Source organism: Stegodyphus dumicola, chromosome 10 (assembly GCF_044657685.1).
Source record: "Stegodyphus dumicola isolate Sdum_Otavi_A_Nest chromosome 10, ASM4465768v1".
Classification (NCBI taxonomy): domain Eukaryota; kingdom Metazoa; phylum Arthropoda; class Arachnida; order Araneae; family Eresidae; genus Stegodyphus; species Stegodyphus dumicola.
The window spans coordinates 10,585,470-10,606,875 of NC_140777.1; the positions used below are offsets into that span (position 1 = coordinate 10,585,470).

At 34.2% G+C, this 21,406-nt stretch overlaps 1 protein-coding gene across 1 annotated transcript in view; it reads right to left on the reverse strand.

The window, feature by feature from the left end:
• The window catches only part of LOC146994896 (uncharacterized), an 86,751-nt gene that overhangs the window by 48,951 nt on the left and 16,394 nt on the right, over positions 1–21,406 (reverse strand). Inside the window, exons 2-3 of the mRNA XM_085824619.1 lie at positions 20,761–20,856; positions 12,854–12,976 (exon numbers count right to left, since the gene is read on the reverse strand). Of these exons, the coding sequence (XP_085680745.1) occupies positions 12,854–12,976; positions 20,761–20,845 (208 nt within the window). The 5' untranslated portion in view covers positions 20,846–20,856. The remainder of the gene's footprint in view (positions 1–12,853; positions 12,977–20,760; positions 20,857–21,406) is intronic.

The window sequence follows — 21,406 nt, forward strand, 5'->3', positions numbered from 1 at the left end:
CAAAGAGTCTTTTTGCCACGGGAAGTCTATTTTTTGCCTTAAGACAGGCAGTAATTTCCGCACAGATGGCACTTTCTTTTCTTTGATATAAAAGTCTTGTATTGTCTGCCGTAGAACGCATTTGTCAAAATCGTCAATTTCACACTTATGATTAGCAGGGCTTTTACATTTCTTTCCAAGTGTATTCAGAAGTTTATTTTCACCCATTGTTGATACTTTGCTCTTCAAAACTTAAGGAAGAGGAACTACTAAAGAGTTCGCCGAAGCTTCAGAAGCGTAAAATTCTGCGACATTATACACGATTTGACGTGACTGAGACTTTAAAGGTTGACCTTTCTTAAACTGGAAGGGCATTTTAAAAAATTGGCGATTAACAAAGCACTACGAAAATCAAGATAAATAGAAGAATTTGAGCAAATGCGAGCACAAAAGATATAACAACGAGAATAAAAATAGCTAATAGTAATAAGATAAGGCTTAAGAAAAGATGCGTGCAGCTGGAATGAAGCCGAGAAGACGAATGATAAACTTCCCTTAAGCCAACAGTCGCCAAAAACAAAATAACAATAAAGCAACCCTTGGTTCGTTCCTATTTGAAATATACTAGCCCTGTTACTATAGCGACCGCCACTCGCCAGACACCGTGGCGGGAGCTGTTCTTACCGTAGACAGACAGTACATACATAAAAATGAAATAAAATTTTAAAACAAGCAATTTAAAAACTACTGTATTGAAAAATTATTAAAAATTTGTTTTACTTCATTTTTTTTTCGTTATATTCATTTACTTCAGTTTTTTTATATGCATTTACTTAATTTTATTTTCTTATATGCATTTACTTAATTTTATTTTCTTATATGCATTTACTTAATTTTATTTTTTATATGCATTTACTTAATTTTATTTTCTTATATGCATTTACTTAATTTTATTTTGTTACATGCATCTGTTAGTCTTTTTGAAAATTTTTTAGATTTTTTGAGTATGGCAAAGGAAATGAGACCCATCAGCCGAAGGCAATGAATGTCTCCATGGACGACTTTCTAAGTAAAACGTACTCATGTTCATGTTACACATAGGGCAAATCACAAAATTCAACCAGTTCGTTTGTTTGGGTTCGAATATGAGTCGAAATAGCGATAATCAGATATCGTAGCCAGGAGGCTATTGATTGGGTGTGACAGATTTGGAAACCTAATAAATAGTATTTAATAAATATAATATTATTAAACGAATCGGATTTATATAAACCAAATAAAATTCTTATATCGAACACAACTAAAACTCGATATAACTTACACTGATAAACTGATGTGTAATAACACTGATAAATTAAAATACTAAACGGAATATACATTAATTCTACATAGATAATTTTTTGTAACGTATTTCGCTGGGAATGTCTGGCCGCAAAATCCTGATTATATATACCCTTATTTTAAGGTTGTCATATATCTGATGGTTTGACTTTTACCTCAAAACACAAAGAATCCACAAAATTCAGTAAAATTAATAACTTTATTTCCATGTTGAAAATTCTCTGAATCTTTTCAAATATAAAAGCACACGCGCCAAGCAGTTTGCTTTAAATAAATATATGCAGCAATGAGAAGATGCGCTTTTGACAGCAACTCGTTTCGAAAATCGAAAATTTTTCTAAATGTAAGAGATTTGTCGCTTAAATTAATTTTTCATTAAACAAAAAAACAAAATAGAATCGCATATTATTAAAAGAATTTTATGATAATTCAAATTCTGAAAACAAGAACATTGTTGTTATAAAAAACAAAGAAAAAATAAACAACATATTTCATTCAACGGGGCCCAACTTTGGCGCATGAACTTTTCAACATAAAAATATTTGAAGCATGTTATGGATAAAGGTTTATTTGATTATGGCAAAGTACTCGATGGTTATTTGCCTAAGGTGAAGGATGCCTTCGTTCGAGGACTGCCTAACGGAAATTAGCTTGCATACATGTTACACATATGGAAAACTAAGAATATCATCCTGGCAACCAGCTCGTTTCCCGGGATTCGAACCCCGGACAGAACCACCAATTGTTCCGTTAGACTCCGCTCACTCCCTGGTGGGCTGTCCGATAACGGAAAAGTTCAAAATTTCATATTAGAGGAAAAGTAGTAGCATAGTATAATTCAAAGTTATTGCCATTTCAGTAAAGTGAAGAGATTTCAAGAATGTTTAATTATTTTATTTAGCTTATGACAAACTAAATAAAATAATTAAACATTCTTGGAATTGCTTCTCTTAAAATACTGGTAGTTTGACCTGCATTCAAACCCCCGTGAACAAGCTGACTGCATGGGCGTTTTTATGGTTTTAACTTTTTGCAGTGCGAGAGTGTTTCCCTTAGAAAATCTGTCACGAAAGCATACCTCCCCTTAGACAGATCGCCTTCATGTGCTTAATAATCTAACAAGCCAAACCAAACACAACCCGAGCGAGGACTCGTTGTCAAGGCTCACGTCATCATGAAAAACTAAATAAATTGTCTCATATTCACATTAAACATGCGCAACAAACATTCGCTAAAACTGGTATGCAGGCAATCCATTCATCAGGATTTGAACCCACTTCAAACTATTAGTATTCAACGATTTTACCGCTACTTCGTTGGCGGCCTTTTGTAGTATCTATAAGAAAAGTAATCGCAAAGACACAATCATTGCATACTGACGGATGAACTAAGTTCGGAATTTAAAGAATAACTTTCATTCGTGCTATTGCTGTTAGCATTGACATTTGGACAGATGTTAATTTATTTTAAATTCTTTTAATGTAATTAATTTATATCTTTAAATAATTGATCTTCTGACTGTAATTTTTTGTGCGCAGTATATCTAACCCTTCCGTACACTAACTGTTTTAATTAATTTACACTCCATTAATTTTAAGAGATTTTATATCGATAGATTTCTTTCCAAAAATGTTTCAAGGATTACATATTTTTTTCTTTAGATTTCAAAACATTTTGTATTTAAAATCTTAATAATAAAATTTTTAAAACAAATATTTCTAGAAATTCCTTTGGCGTATTCATTTATTCCATTTAGTTGAAGTTTCGAGTAGAATATCTTCCTTTCAACATTCATATAATTTTTATATGTCAGTTCGCCATTTCTACGGAGCATAGAGCCACACATACGAGTACAAAACTCAGGCATGCTGAAAGCACAGTTTTAACATTTAAGAATGTAAAAAGAAGAATATAACATTATAATAACGCGCATTTGAAATACGAAGGCAAACAACAAGAAAGCTGGTTGCAACATTTTATATTGTTTCCTGACGAATCAGAAATTGTAATCATTTTTCAATACAAAAATAAAATATTTGATTCTATAACATATAGGCATAAAGGCGTCCTCCATTACAATTCTTATTTTTTCTTGTTTCTACTAAAATTCGGCAATGTACTATAACAACGTCGGATCCTGTTTGACTTTCATTTGTATAAAGTACCACAAGGCAAACAGTTGTAAAACGATTTATCTTCTTTTGCAAACTTTTAGTTGGCACACAGATAATACATACCTGCTGTCTGACAAAGATACTTCACTCTAAGGACGTTTTCCTAAAGTGCTCTTTTGAAAGAGACTTCACACCCTATTAAGAGCTTTGTGTCAACTGACAGCCACCTGCAGAAAGGTAGGGGAAGGAAGACCAGATCGCATCGTCTAAACACGTCTTAAGCAATCTTCGCGAAATTGGGGCTTCGTGTATACATGTCTTAAGCATTTTTCGTGCGATTTGAAATTCGTGTAAAGACGTCTTAAGCATTTTTAAAGAAATTCCAAAAACGTTTAAACATGTCTTAAGCAGTTAAAGGGTTAAAGAATTAGTTATCAATATAATTTGTTAATTTCACAGTGGACAGATAAATAAGAAAATGACAGTTATATTCTTGGAGACTAACTGAAGAAAATATTATTAATTCTTTACTTACACATTTACTTCCAAGTGACTCTTCAAGACTAACAATTTTAGCATGCACGAATGCTGCAGGAACGCACAAGTGTAAGCTTTTCATAATTGGGTAAAAATTTACGGCATCGAGAATTTAGATGAATAAAGATTTTCCCCACTATATATTGTGCAAATAAAAGAGCATGGATAAGAGAAGCATTAATAAATGCCTGGTTTGAAAATCATTTCACACCCAACGCTCGGCAATATTTGAATTCGGTTGGTTTACTGATGACACAAAAATTGCCCTGATTGCAGACAACAGTTTATCTCATACTTTACTTAGTTTAGTAAAAGATAATGTATTGTTATGAAATGTCCAGGCACGGTAAGATAGCTTCCCCACAAGGCAGGTTTAGGGTTGCCACATTTGTCAAACAAATTGGTGATATACCACAGACGGATGGAGAACCTTCTGGATTGAATTCTTACTGGTTTAGCCCAGAATGTTCTCCAACACAAGCCAAAAGCTGTATGAGCCCTGCTGGTACACAGAGACTCAGTTGGTCCATGCAGAGTTTACGTCTCATCTAGCGAACTGACAGTCAGTGAGCTCGCGAGTGTCTTAAAGTCTAGTGCTGAGCTGGTCATCGATAGCTTCATGAGAGTCTAGTGCATTGTCAAGTTTCATCTTAGAATATGTTAAGCTCCGGGAACAACTGAACTGAGTCGGAAGCTGTACTCTAGTGTATCATCGAGTGTACTGCAAGTTGTTGCATGGAAAGTCTCAAGAGTATGTGAAGTTCCAAGAACGACTGAACCAAGTCAAGAGCTTTACTCTGGAGCTTTGCCCTGAAGCTGTCTCCACCATTATAGCCTGAAGGCTGTGTCACCGATTGTGCCAGAGTGTTTATTGTATTCTTCGACTGTAAATGTGCTATTGGAGCTGTCTTGAATAATAATACTGGCTAATAAATTGTGTTTGGATACTTCATTAAGTGCCATTGTTATTCACTCCAAATCTTCAAACCTGTATGTGAAGAGAAAAACATGTCAGAAGTGTGATTTGCAAGTGAATGCTAGTGACCCGCCTGCAGAGGAAAGCCATGGCGGAGGAAATGAAGACTTTGATGGACTTCTTATCCGAGATAAAAGCTGAAAGCCAAGATAAAAGCCAGACAAGACAATCTGCAAGAGCAACTGCAATGGATAATAGTGAAGCAAAAGGAGATTAGAAGCGACATCATGGAGTTTAGAAAGAAAATTGTAGCCACAAGATTTTGAAATGACAGAAGTGGCATCCAAAGAATCAAAGGATGAAGAAATGAAGGAAGCAGCTGGTGAAGTGTCCGAGAAAATCCAAGAAAGATAAAAGAAATAAGAGATGAAACATCTTACAAGATTGAAGAAACAGAACTAAAAGATGAAGAAAAGGAAAGACGATTCTCAACCTCAAGAGTCTGAAGTTGAACTGGAAGAAAGTGATAATACTGTTTGTAAAGATGAAGAAATAAAAGAAGTAGCTTGTAAAGCTTCTGAAAGAGGTAAAAAAATAATTCACAAAAATAAAGTTTGGATTCCAAAGTGCCTGAAATAGTGATAGAAGAAAGTGAAAATATGACTGTCAAGATCGTAGAAACTGATAGTGAAGTTACAAAGTCATAGTTAGCAAGTATTGAACCATCTGAAAGTTCATGTGATGCTGATATGGAAGAAGCTGATGTACAACTTATGCAGAGGGCTTCAGTATTGCAAGAAAATTCACCCACTTTGCAATCTACGAGTGTGCCTCATAATGCAGGTTGTGCAGACAAGGACTTGATTCCAAACCAGGATACTCTTGGTTGTAAAGGATTGAATTCTATTCATGACCCTGGAGCAAACATCGCAACTGGCATTCAGGAAATAGAGGTAGCATGTAGCATCTGCTAAAAGTATTGAGGTGAACTGTACACATGATGACGATAAAGTACAGAGTGATGAACAAACTGTTTCAGATATTCCCGTGGATAAAAAGTCTGAAAGGACTGTGATATACAAAACAGGAATACATCTGAGAACTGCAGTGAAAACGTATTTGACCCGGGTATAACTTAATGAAAATACAGATTGAAATTCATCCCGAACTTTAATTTGTATAATTTAAAATTGTTATGTGTTTAATTTGTGTATATAACTTGTATATAGAGTAAATAATTCTTCCTTTAGTTATGCTATTTGTTTGTTTCATTATGTCTTGTTTGTATCGAATTTGGCTTCTGACCAAGGGTTGTACTGCCCAGGACATGCAGTCCTTGAGAGGGGCAGAGTTACGAAATTACTTATTTAATTTATGTTTCTTGATAGTTTGATATTAAATTAAATTCCACTGCTACTTTGAAATACATTTTTTCATCATTTTGTTAAAAACAGGGTCTTTAAAATGTCATGCATAGTTATAGTTTGTGAAACGCACAGTGCAACTCATCTAAACAACTAAACTATTTCAAACGCACTTCAAACAAGCGGTGAAAAGGATGTATTCCATGATATGCTGACGACGTATTCATATGAGGGTTCATACACATTTCTACATACGGAAATAAAGGACTTTTAAGGACCATTAATGAAAAAATTAAGGACCTATGAGCAAATGAGAACTGAATAAATTCAATTAGAAATATTATCTATGCCTGAATTTCACTTTTGTAATACCATTCTAAAAATAAAATAGATCCCTAAGTATGACACATTATTATTAAACTATTAAACATGAATTAATAACCATGGAAAGTTTGAAATTAATTAAAATTTGAGAATAAAATAAACTTTATGCAATTTACAAGTAGCATTAAATATTTTACACTTATAATAGTTGGACATATTTGAAAGAAGATAAGTGACATTTATATTTTACTAACAGTTAGATTTATGTTGATATTTTTATGTCTCATTTTGTCACATACTTGTTCAATCTAGAGGTTTAGTAAATAGCAGGTAGATTTTATGTAAAGCATCATAGGTTCAAATGAGAAGTAAGATCATAATCCGCATGATTCATAACAAAGGACTGAATGTTGTCACCGCTGTTGCTTGTCTAGAGAGAGACCTGCTGATTAGAACAAACCTGAAAGGCCTGTAGTAGGCACAGTTAGCAAGTTTTGAAAGTGTTGTTGTTACAAAACATTTATGTCTTATAACAACAAAACTCAACAAAATATTTATGTGTCATTTTGATTTGAAGCCTTCCCAGACATTTTTTCAAATTTTTATCGATTTCCTCCTCCTTAAGCATCTTTTCTAACAATCAAAAATTTGTCTGAATACGCAAACCAATGCTCTGACTAGTTTCTGCATGCTTTATCTGCTAACTTGTCAACTTCTCCACAATATACTTATGAGGGTTTACTTGATCTGCTAAAAGTTAAAAAGTTCCAAACCCCCCGACAGATATGAAGCAAATTATTACTATGTCTGAAAGTAATTATAATATCAGACAAAGGTTTAAATAAGCCTCTTTAAAAAGAAATTAGAACATAAAGACATGTTCTGATGCTAACAAAATCAATTACAGCTCACAGTGACGTTATTAAATAAGAACAGTCAAATTTAAACTTTTAGTGGTCAAAGATTATACAATTTAATTTTAATTTAATCTGGCTCAGTAACTCTATCATATGAGGAAATAAAAACAGGAATTTCTAGTGAAGGCTGAAATCATGAACAACTGGGTAATTTACATAATAACTGTACATATCTTTGAAGAATAATTTTCTTCATGTGTTTAGTTTTTTTCTTCAACAGGTTTCATTTTCATTTTAGAATTTTTGGATTTAATTAAAAATTTCTGCTATTCCAAAACAAATTTTAAAAACATGCATTTAGAACCTTTAGAAAAAGCAGCTAATTTTATTACTTTAGTAATATGAACATTCAGAAGAAATGAAAAAATTTTATGAAAAAATTTTAAAAACGACATTTTTAATTAACTACACTAGTTATCATAAATTAAGGAAAAATCGCAAAAATCACGATTACTGAAAAAGTTACATGTAGAATTTTATGAAACTTACCCACAATATACAACACATAGTAAGGTATCAAATAACATAAAAAGAAATTACCAGACAATTATGGTAGTATAGAAATTAGCACATGTATAAAATGAACAAATCGAAGATGTCAGTTTGCTATAGTAATAGTACCTTCAATATGGAATATTGTTGCCGCTAGAAGCAATACAGCACATTCAGCGATGTGTGATGCTTTCAATTATGCGGTCTATCAGTTCCATAGGAAGCGAGAGCCATTGCTCTTGCAAAGCAGTTGTAAGTGCGGCAAGGGTCTAAGGGGGCAGATTGAGAGCAGCTAGACGTCTCCCTAAAGCAATCCAAACGTGCTCAATATGATTCAAGCCCGGGGATGTATAAAATGAACAAATCGAAGATATCAGTTTGCTATACCTTCAATATGGAATATGATCGCCTCTAGAAGCAATACAGCGATGTGTGATGCTTTCAATTACGCGGTCTATAGTTCCATAGGAAGCGAGAGCCATTGCTCTTGCAAAGCAGTTGCAAGCGAAACAAGGGTCTGAGGGGGCAGATTGAGAGCAGCTAGATGTCTCCCTAAAGCATCCCAAATGTGCTCAATATGATTCAAGTCCAGGGATCGAGCTGGCCACTCCATGCGCATAATTGTTTCCTGTTGAATATAATCATATACGATGCAAGCCCCGTGTGGTCTTGCTTTGTCATCCTGTAACAGGAAAGCATCACCTATTGCCCCGGCATATGGGCGCACATAATCATCAAGGATGTCATCTCTATAAACATGAGCATTCACGGTTCCCCTTGGAAAAACATGGATGTCTGTGCGTCCACCCAAAGAGATGCCACCCCAAACACAGACACTGCTTCCTCCGTATGCATCTCTTTTCACGGATGTTTGACGGATGATAATGGGTTCCAGGTTCTCTCCATATCAAATAACGCCTACTATCGCGTTCTAGACTAAACCTGGACTCATCCGTAAAGAGAATAGTCCTCCATTGCTCAAACGTCCAGTGGACATTTTGTCGTGCACACTGCAAACAGTCCCTGCTATGGCGTGACTTGAGTGGCACGCAAATGGTTGTTCGCCTCGCATACAGACCACCTCCGTGAAGCCTTCTACGTACAGTTGACATTGACACCAACCTACCAGTGGCTGCAGCAAGAGAGGATCTAAGAAGTCTTGGAGTAGAGGTTCTATTCCTGAGTGCACATAATGTCAAATATCGGCCATTGGCAATCGTTGTAGCAGTTGGCCGTCCTTGGCTTAACCTCCTAGGTGCCGAATCTGTGATTTGGGATTGCCTTCAAAGTCTATGAACCACAGAAGGACTCCCATTTAGCCATCTGGCTACTTCTGTTTGACTTTGTCCTGCCTCTAGTCTCCCAATGGCTTTCTATTGTAGTTCTGCAGGCAAATGATGCCTGGAGATCATTGTTACGAATCGGCTATCTCAGATTTCTGATGTCACTATCACAGTGAAATATGTGGGCTTGCTCTCAAACATGGACTTTTATGCTCCTCGCAGATGACATATTCCGAGTGCAGCGCCACAAATTTGCATATTGAAGTTCTATTCAGCTACTCTTACTTGGCAACATATTCAAATTTTACACGTTTGGTTCGGTTTGGCTTATTTTTGAGGGAGTTATCGCTATTTTTGTGATTTTTCCTTAATTTATGATAACCAGTGTATATAGCTAATTTTGCTTTTGCTAAGAACTGTTTTGTAAATTATGCTTTATACATACATTTTCTATACATTATACCTTTTTTATTTTTCAGACTCAAAATACTGTATTATAAGTTGCCAAAATAAAACTTTATAATATGACAGCAAAAAATAAAAATGTTTTATTTTAATGTTATTTTTAAATATAATTTCAATATATTATTATTATTTCAGTGAAATTTATCAACGTTACAATGTTTTAATAACAATTTTCGAAAAATTCCCAGATCTCGGAATTAAAAACTTTTTATAGAAACTGATCTTAAAATCGCCAAAATGTTGATAAGTTGCCAAATTCAGAACCATTTAATAAAGGCAAAAAGTTGTTTAAGAGCTCTTCTTAGAAAAAAAATTAATTCCGAAATGCTTATGTTTCACTTCTTGCTTAGAAACTCCAGTACCCCACAATTTATATTAGAAATAGGAACAAATTATAACCCATGAACCCATTCAAAAGATAACCATATATGTTAGTGAATCGCCAAATATATTCCTCCAAAATGATAATTCACACTCAAAATGGCAGTTGTAGAAACAGACAGATATTTCTGATGATTAAAATTAAGGACCTTCTGCTGATTTTGGCCAAAATTAAGGACTTTTAAGGACCAAATATCGATTCCAAAAAACTTAAGGACTTTTAAGGACTGTACGAACCCTTGGTATTCTTGAGAGATAAAATTTGAATTGCAATATTTATTTATTTTTTTTAATATTCTAGTGTTCATCTACGCATGGCCCCTTAGTTGTGCTCTTTTTTATTTGAATGTTGATTCAACATTGAAGGAGATACAGTCACCCCGGGAAGGAAAGGTAGGCAGAATTTTAATATTCCTATTGAAATAAAAACCTTTAAAGAAAATAAAAAAATTACTAAGTTAATTTTTTAACATGGTATGCCTCGCCGGGATGGTGACATGTATTTTATGTAATATAATTTTTCTGAAATATATTTGAATATCATATTTAGTATTGAATTAAGCATATAAATGTAACATAAATTAAGTAAAATGGCTACTGAAGCATTAACATTGTGTACTCGAAAATGTTCAACATTAAAAGCGTAAGTTACAAAACTTTGTTCAAAAATTGAAGCAGAAATTAAAAAAACAGAAGTAACTGCCGCTGATAGTGAGCATGAGTTTTACTTAAAACAATTAAACGAAAAATTTTTGAAAGTCTTAAATTTGTGGATACTGAAGTAGAAAAATTAACAGATCCCAAAGATCTTCATAAAGAGATTCAATCCGCCAAAGAATACAGAGAAAAAATCATTACATGGACATTCAGAGCAAACAAATATTTACAATGTCTGAATCAAATGAATAAAACTCATTAGGCTCTTCCCATTCATCACTTAATTTGGATTCAAACCTCATGTGAAATTTCCTCATCCTTAATGTAAAATTACCTAAAATAACGATTCCAAAATTTTATGGAAAGTTAAGTGATTGGCTGGATTCTGGAACTCATTCGAAACATCAATACATAATAACAAATCACTTGACAATGTTAGTAAATTCAGTTACTTAAAGCCCATTTGGCTAGAACTGCTTTAGAAACTATAGATGGTTTTTCTATTTCAAGTGACAATTATTAAAAAAAAAAAAAAAAAAAAAAAAAAAAAAAAAAAAAACGTTTCGTTGCTTGAAAAAAGATTTGGAAGGAAAGCGGTTTTGATAAACACACACATGAAATAGTTACTAGAAATACCCACACTTAAACGTTCTAGTGACATAGTGAATTTTCGGAAATTGTTTGATAAAATTCAAATTAATATTAGAAGCTTGGAATCGCTAGGTGTAAGTTCAAACATGTTCAGTGCTGTGCTTAAAATGTCCAACAGATGGTGCTCCATATGATAGCAAAAGCAATAATGAGCTTAACAACTGATCTTTAGCAAAGACTTTCTTCTTCACAAGAAATGTTCAACATGTCGGCCATCATTCATCAAGAATACCTGTACAACATCAACAGTACTGTACAGCATATGTGTAGATATGGTTGAAAAATAGCCATCCGGTGTTGTCTTTTAACATCCCTAATGAGATCGGACAGGAGTAGACTTGCAATTTTAGATAACCCCACAACAAATAATCACAAGGATTGAGATCTGGGAACTTGAGAGGCAATACGTTTACGCATGCGAGTTTAATGTATAACGGACGGTATAAGCTAAGCTAAAATTATCTAATTCAGTTAACGTTTCAGATTGCGTTGTTCCTTAATCTTCGAATTGGATCCGCCTTATTATTTTTTGCAGACTGTTAGAGCAATTTTATAAAAGTAAGCTTGAACTTTCGATTATATCAAATAGAATTCCCGATATATATTTACTAATATGTAAAGGATCTACAAAGCGAAAGTATGTTTCGAAATCCGAAATCTGTTTATCAATTTCACGCTGCGGCGCACAATGAATTGGAAGTTGATCTGTCAGCACTATCCTAATCTTCAGGGTAGATGTTTTTATTTTATTTCGCTTATAATTCCTTACTAAATGTAGTATTTCATCTCGATGTAGTTCGTCTTTGATATGATTTAAATCAAGATCCTTGTCATTATAATTCGCTTCCGATAGTGAAGAAAGTGACCCAGAGGTTATTGAAAATGAAAAAATTTCGATTGACAAATTCGTCGGTATTCTCAACACAGCAATTATAGGACTTGAACAGCGGAACTTTGTAACTAAACAAGAAATTATGTATGTTTGATAGAATTAAAGAGAAAATATTATCACATGAAACGAAGCAACTTAAACAACTTACATTGAAAGATATGTTTAATAAAGTAAACAAATAAATGTTAAGCTTTTTCTTTTTGTAGATTTTGATACCCTTTAGATCATAATTGTTCTTTATTTCATAAATTGCGGTTTCATATTTTTAATTTTGTAATTTCTGCATGCCATCTCACCATATTTAAACTGATGATCTATAATCTGGAAAAATCGATAATCCGGAATCACCGAAGTCCCGACGAGTCCGGATTAACGACTTTTGACTGTATTTGCAAAATATAAAATCCGCTTGATGTTTAAAGAAAATGAATAGTTTCAGATAACTCAAACTTTCATGATGACAGTGCACAGCATGAGTGTTCCACACCAAACAAGACTGAGTACTCTTTTATCAGATTCTCAAAACAGAAATATGCTAACCTGCTTGTTGCATGTCTTCTACGGAAGACGCGCATTCTTCCTCCAACACCTCTTCTTCAGATGTGTCCTCTTCCCACGTGTCTTCCTCCTGTGCGTCTTCTTCTTGCATGTGTTCCTCCCGTGCTGTAATTACAAATTTCTTGATATAAAAGCAATTTTTTTTAACTGTGTACACTAGTAATAATGTTTTATTCCCTCAAAATATTTCTCAGACTACAAAAATCTAATAGAAAAATTAGCCCAGCATAATTTTCCACGATTTTCAAACTAAAAGCCAAGGCTCAATAAAATTTTAAAGCTAGTCCATGAAAGGAAATTTAAAGGTGAAAGGAAGCAGATAGGCAAATATGCATTGGCCACACACCACCATCATTAAGACCCTATTAATTACGAAAAATTATTGATAAAATTCATAATTCTTTCTTGATATAAAGCTATATCGTGTAGTAAGAAAGAAATCATACTATAAGAGGAAAAATATACGAAAATTATTTAATATATTTTACAAACCAATTATATTATTTTTAAATATATAAATCTTTATACAATAATTGCAATATACAATGGAAGACTTAAGTCAAGCCAATAATTTACATTAGAAAACAAGAAACAAGCTGAATACTTTACAATGAAATTTGAAAGAATGAAGAATTTTAGATTAAATATTTTTAAAAATTGCATCAGTAGATTAGACCACAGCCATCACATTTTAAGTAATATCGAACTTTATGTGCGGTAAGAATCTGTGCTTCTTGAAACATGTTTATAAAATTAAAAATAACAGCAGCACAAAAAATAATAAAAGCATAAATCTAATAACAATCTTTTTAGAAAAACTTTTGTTCCTAATTATCTTAGCTATATTTACATGCAGTTGTTTGTATTATGATTATGTTGTATGCTGTATATTATGTAAAATGTAAGGAGTTCATGGAAGATCTTCTAAAAAGGGCTGAGGCAAGAAATGGGTTGGTATTACTTGCTACAAGCCCAAGGGCAAAAGCACTTATGCCCACAACCAACTTTATAATTTGCCAATTTCAACATTTACGAGTATATAGCCCACAAACCTATCACCCTCACTTTTCAACAGCATTTAGACAAAGCCTCTCCCAGACAAGCAAGACAATCGAGTTACATTGCTTAATTTTCAACAAATATTCGCTTTGTCAATGGAGAGGGAAGTGTTGTTGCAGATGCTCTTTCCAGAATTAATACCGTCTCCAACTGATTATGCAACTAGTGCAGAATTTTAAGATGATGAAGAGTTAAAAATTTTAAGAAACAACCGGAGGCTGAGAATGGTTCAGATTCCCATTCAGGCACTGACAAATTGATTTTCTGCGATGTCTCTGCAAACAGTAACCGCCCATACATCCCCCCTCAAACTTTCGCAGACAAATATTTTCCTCTATTCCTACCCAATCTCATACAGGGATTAGAAGTACAAGAATATTAATCATGAAAAGATTCATGTGGGCAAATTTCAATAAAGATTGTCAGTTGTTGTGAAATACATCATTCAAACATTAAACACAAATCTCTTCATTTGGATGTACGAGACACAGATGGCGCTGGCTGTCATTGAAGTAGGAAGAAAAAAAGGGTTTTTCCCTTTCGACCTCGTGATGTGAACTGATTAAGATGTGTAATAACTTTCGGGGCCAGAAAAATTTCCCGACAATTGTTAAAAAATGTATATATTTTGTAGTGTAGAGAGAATATAATTAGATAAATCAACTTCTTAGAGTTTTTATTCAGATTCAACATCACACTACCCAGGTAAGTGAGCAAGTTTTGTCTTTAGTTTTTCTGGATTGCTCGGTATCTGGGATGAGTGAAGGAAGTCTTTTTATTTTAATGATATTTAATGATAAGACTATGTTTTAGTAATAACTTAAAGTGGCATCCGCGACAGGACTCTAAGAAATAAACTTTTAAAAAAAATTATTTTAATGGTTATAGATAGTTTTTGATGTATTAAAGTATAATTAAGTTTAAATTCGAAACTATTTTTTGTAAAGCAGTTTGTTTTATTTTGAAAGTTAACTATGGAAGCTTTAAAGGCTTTGAAACTTAAACGGGCAGGTTTACGCACTTCTTTTGCAAAAACTGCTAATATTTTAAAAACGGAGTTAGTAAAAGAAGATTTTTCTGTAGATTTAGTACGAGATAAACTTACTAAACTACAAAATGTATATTCAGATATAAAAAATGTAGATGATAAAATTCTTGATTTGTTAACTGAAGACAGGAAAACTTTAGAGGATGATGTTACTAAAGAAATCGAAAGTCGCGAGGTGTATTCTGATGATTTCATAACACTAACTCGGCAAATTAATGAAAAATTGCAATTTTCAGATGAAATCAATTTAGAAACAAGACCAAATGATGGTGCTGGTATTTGTTGTAGTAAAATTAAACAGTATAGACTTCCGAAAATCGAACTTAAGAAGTTTGATGGGGAATTGATAAATTGGCTACCGTTTTGGTCGCAGTTTGAAAAAATTCACACTGACCCTGATTTATATGAAAGTGACAAATTTTCCTATTTGATTCATATGAAGCCCGGATCATGTGCTAAAGAATTTATTGAAAGCTATCCGGTGACTTCTGAAAATTATGATAAAGCTGTTTTAGCTTTGAAGGAACGTTTTGGGAAACCTGAATTATTAGTAGAAGTGTATGTTAGGGAACTAATTAAATTAATCGTTTCTAATGTGAAGGCAGATCACAAGGATAAATTACCTCTTGATAAACTGTATGATAAAATTGAAGCTCAGTTGAGAGCCTTAGAGTCTTTAGGTCTTAAATCGAGCGAAAACACATCATGGTTATTTCCGATGGTGGAATCGTGTCTCACAGAGGATGTTTTAAAGGCATGGCAAAGAAGTTCGCTCTTTAACCAGCCTGAAGGAACTGATCTTTCTCGATATACCAACTTAATGAAATTTTTAAAGTCTGAAGTGGAGGGTGAGGAGAGATTAAAATTGGCGCGTAATGGACTCGATGGTGTTAGTCGTAAAGGAAGATATCATGATAAAGCAAAGAGGGAAACAAAAGGTAAATTTAAATTTAAGAAACAGGGAAATGTTCCCACTGCCACAGGTTTTCTTACAACCAGAGAATATGCATGTATTTTTTGTGGTAAAATGCATGATAGTAAAAATTGTTACGATGCGCGTTCATTATCTCTTAATGAAAGGATTTCTAAAGTTAAGGAGAAAAAATGCTGTTTAAAATGCTTGGAACCAAATCATATGGCAAAGTTCTGTAAACAGTTTGTTAGGTGTTTTGCTTGTGGTAAATCACACTCAGTTATTTTGTGTCCGGACATTAATAATGAAACTGAACCTCCTACAGAAAAATCAGAAATAGACAACATACATACGGCTACAGCCAGGCAAACTTGTACCGCTGACGTAGCTTTAATGACTTTATGCGTAAGAGTAGCTGGTGTCAAAAAGCATAAAGATGTTAGAGTACTCTTAGATTGTGGTTCCCAGTAATCGTATATTTTGAAATCATTAGCCACTGAATTGGGGTTACCAATTATTTCCAAAGAAAATGTTGCTCTTACTTTATTTGGAGGTGCCAGAACAGAGGCAAAGATGCATAACAAATATTTGGTAAAATTATGTTCAGCCAGTCCGCGTAAGTATTCAGATCTAGAATTTGAATTTTTAGATCAAGACATAATATGTGGGGATATACCTCGGGTACCCAAGGATCCGATATTAAAAGAATTAAAACGAAACAACATTTGGTTGTCGGATCTGGGAGCAGATTGTCCAAAAATAGAAATGCTCATCGGTAGTGATATTTATGGAAAACTTCTCACGGGATCAGTAAAACAATTAAAAGGAGGACTAACTGCAGTTTGTACGAAACTTGGTTGGACAGTTTGTGGTGTATCGGAGGAATTTGTTAATCACAAAGATAAAGATGCTTCCATTTTGTGTGCAAGTTTAGTAGGTCACGACTTTAAAATCTCCGATCTTTGGAGTTTAGAAACGATCGGAATATTAAATGCTCACCATAATTCAACTGACACTGCTGAGGAAGAAATTGCCCACAAACAATTTTTAAACTCTCTTTACAGAAACGAAGATGGTCGTTACTGTGTCGGATTACCTTGGTTAGTATATAATGCAGAATTGCCATCAAATCGTCATGTAGCAGAAAAAAGATTGTTCAGTGTCACCCGAAAACTCAAGTCTTTACATAAATATGAAGAATATGATAGAATTTTTAATGAATGGATGGAGGAGGGTGTAACTGAAATAGTACCAGACAATGAACTGAATTATAAAGGGCACTACTTACCGCATCACCCAGTATTTAAACCAGACAGTGTCTCAACTAAGATAAGACCTTTTTTTGATGCATCATGTAAAGTTAATAGATTGCCCTCCCTTGATGATTACTTAGTAAAAGGACCAAATTTAATAGAAGAAATCCCTTCAATTTTGTTAAGATTTAGAGAAAAATGCATTGGCGTAAACTCTGATATCCGGCGTGCATTTTTAGAGATTGAATTACGGAAAGAAGATAGGGATTTTTTAAGATTTTTATGGTGGGAGAAAGATAATGTACTGAAGGTTTTCCGCCATACGAGGGTAGTTTTTAGAGTAAAGTCTAGCCCTTTTCTATTAGGAGCGGTTATTTCAGTTCATTTGGCACAAGTACCAAAGGAACAAAGTTCTATTGCTCAGAAATTAAATAAATCCTTTTATATTGATAATTGTGTGACTTCTGTTGATAACGAAAAGGAGCTTGTGAATTTTGTGAAATATTCTACTGAAATATTAGCTGAAGCAAAAATGGACTTACATATGTGGACCTATGGCCCAGTAAGAAAAAGATGTGGAACTAACCCAAAGTACTTTGTGCCCTGAGTCCACAATGGAGAATTTTGTACCAGTTTTAGGAATTATGTGGGACCGAATAGAAGATAACCTTTATATTGAAATTAAGACTGTATTGGTTTCGGATAATTTGTCTAAAAGAGAGGTTTTGTCAGTAACGCAGACAATGTTTGATCCTTTGGGTTTCTTGACACCTGTTTTATTGCCTGCAAAGTTACTGCTACAGGAAATTTGGGCGATAAAAGCAGACTGGGATACTCCATTACCAGATAGTATCAAAAGTAAATTTTTGAGGTGGTATAATAAATTACAAATTTTGAATATGTTGAGAATACCGCGACGTATAGGTTTTGGAGATAGAAGTTCCTGGACACTTCATGTATTTTGTGATGCTAGCCAGCATGCTTATGCCACGGTAATATTTTTGAGATGTGAAACTAAAGAAGAAACATTAGTCAGTTTTGTAATGGCTAAGTCAAGAGTCGCACCCTTAAAAGAACTTACTATTCCCCGTCTAGAACTTATGGCCTGTCTTTTGGGCGTGCGTCTTTCCAAATATGTGACAGAAGCTCTTACATTAGATGACATCCCGAAATATTTTTGGACCGACTCCACCACGGCCATATCTTGGATTCAAAGAAATGATGCGTGGGGGACTTTTGTGGGCAATCGCGTGAAGGAAATTTGCGCTTTCACTAAAGCAAATCAGTGGTCATATGTATAGGGTCATTCTAACCCAGCTGATTTACCTTCTCGTGGTTGTTCCCCTCTTCAGTTTTTCGAATTAAATTGGTGGAGAGGGCCTGTTTGGCTCAAAGACCCTAGAGATAGCTGGCCAAAATTAGAGGTTAAGCCAAATGAAACTTTAGTTTTTTTTCAGAGCGCAGGAAAAGCATAAATTTAAATGTAAATCTTAGTATAACTACAAAAGCGGATAAAGTTAAGTGGTGTGAGAAGTTTTCTAAAGTTTCAAAAATGTTAAGAGTTTTAGGTTGGATAAAGAGACTTATCAAAAATTGTCAAAAGAAAATTGTAAATAAAGAGCCTTTTCTGTCTGCTTCCGAGATAAAGGAATCTAAAATTATACTTCTTTCACTTGTTCAGGGGGAGAGTTTTCCAGAGACTGGAGACTCCATCAACATTCTTTTGACCATACGAGATCAGAGTGGCTTAAGAAGAGTAAAAACGAAAATCACCGAACGAGATGATTCTTATGCATTCCGGTACCCTATTTTATTACCTTCTAAGCATTATATTGTTGACTGTTTAATTAGAGATTACCATTTAAAGCATTCTCATGCCGGCGTACAAGCATTAACTGTTATAATTAGAGAAGAATTCTGGATCATTGGTGCAAGACGCCGAATTAGATCGGTGGTGAAACAGTGCATCCGTTGTAAACGATTTTCATCAAACCTCCAACTACTGCACCCATTCAATTACCATTAGACAGAGTTTGAGATACTTTCGCATTTGAAGTTACCGGCATAGATTTATGTGGCCCTCTGATTCTCAAAAATAAAAACAAAACCTTGGTAGTACTGTTTATGTGTACTGTATATAGATGTGTACATTTGGAACTAGTGACATCCGTAAGTACCAAAAGCTTCATTCAAGCGTTTCGTCGGTTCATAGCCAGAAGAGGTCGGCCATCTACAGTTTACTCAGACAACGGCACAAATTTCGTCGGTACATCTGCATTGCTGGAAAAGGTTGACTGGGTAAAGGTAATTGCTCAGGAAACTTTGCATCCCATCACTTGGAAGTTTATTCCTCCCACTGCTGCTTGGTGGGGCGGATGGTGGGAGCGTCTAATCCGCACAACCAAGAATTTGATTGTGAGAGTCTTAGGACAAGCTGCAGTCAATTACGAAGAGTTACTCACCATCATCTGTGATGTGGAAGCCATAATAAACTGTCGACCACTTACTTATGTGTCAAATGACTCTGAGGATCTTCTACCATTAACGCCTTCCATGTTCTTACAGGACATGAAGGTTTCAGGTACAGCAGATTTGGATACTTTAGATCGAAATAAACTCTTGGCTCGTCAGCGTTTCTGCCAGGAACTTCGAGAACAATTTCGTAGTTGTTTCTGCAAGGATTACCTTGGACAGTTAGTACAAAAGCATGGACAGAAGGACTGTGAATTAAAAGTTGGAGACATCGTGCTAATAGGTTATGAGAACCTTAAAAGATTGAACTGGCCAATTGCTCATGTCCAAGAACTTTGTACAAGCAGAGATGGACGTGTAAGAGTTGTAAAAGTGAAAACTAGAAATGGCATACTGATTCGTCCTGTACGTAAATTGTACCCTCTAGAAGTGTGTTCCTGTACTAAGGATACCATTATTTGATTTTTGATTTTGCTTCAGAAAATCAAAAAGGTGGGAGTGTTGTGAAATACATCATTCAAACATTAAACACAAATCTCTTCATTTTGATGTACGAGACACAGATGGCGCTGGCTGTCATTGAAGTAGGAAGAAAAAAAGGGTTTTTCCCTTTCGACCTCGTGAAAACTTGCAACACAAATTTGCGACCGACAGATATCATGCATGCTTAGGAAGAAATAATTGCTTAATCTTACAGTTATGGAAGGTTTAATAAATAGGCTTATTTTAAATCTTAATTTAATTGCGCTTATATGGTCAAAGGGCACAATACGTCATCTCAATCTTCTTCCATTTTTTACAGTTCTATGAATTAGCATGTAAAGTAATGTACAACTGGACACATAAAAACAAAGTGCATAGTTTCAGAATTACCCCCATTGATTTTAACATAATTGAAAGGACTCTTACAAAATTATACAATTTGAATATTTTTGTTGATTACCTGGTTCTTCCATTCATTTTGCATTCTGAATGTAGGTTATTGTATTTAAATGCTGTAAACCTTTAACTGTTTAACATATCTATTTTATTTATTCCCTTTTTACAAACAATACACTCAAAAATTAATATACATTGCTTTTGAAGATATCATTTACAATTTTTATTTTTGTCTTTTTAATTATCATATCACAAATATGCTAACCTGCTTCCTGTGCACGTTCCTCTTCCTCTCGCTCCCTGCGCTCTTCCTCCTCTCGCTCCCTGGCGAGCTGTCGGAGCTTTATCATGATGTTGCTCCCTATAAATGAAAATTTATTCATCACCATTAATAACAAAAATTTTAACTAAATGTGTCATGAATATATAGTTGTAATTAAAACAAGATAATTACAAACTTCTTAATGTAACAGTAGCAGTTATTTTGGGGGGGGAGGCGTTAGCCCAGAAGGGCTATTAATTTCATTTTGGCATTTTGTGTTGAAAACTGTTGAAAAAATGTTGGTTTACTTTTTAAACTGCTGCCCCCAAATATTAAAGACTTGTACTATATTAAAAAAATTATGAAGAATCTGCATACATGTATGCATGTTTCTCGCATTGTGATAAAACGACGGTAACTAGAGCTAACCAATTTCGAATAACGGACGTTTCCATCTGTATATGGGCATCCGGAAGGCAAAATTTGGAATTTTTTTTATTATCCATTTCATATTTTGTAAATTGTACATGCTTAAAATGTAGGTAAATTGTTAATGCTATTTAGCCCAAAAAGGGTTATTAGTCTCGAAATGAGATTTTGTGGCGATTCACTATAAATGACGTATCGCGCTTCATATTGTTGCTACCAA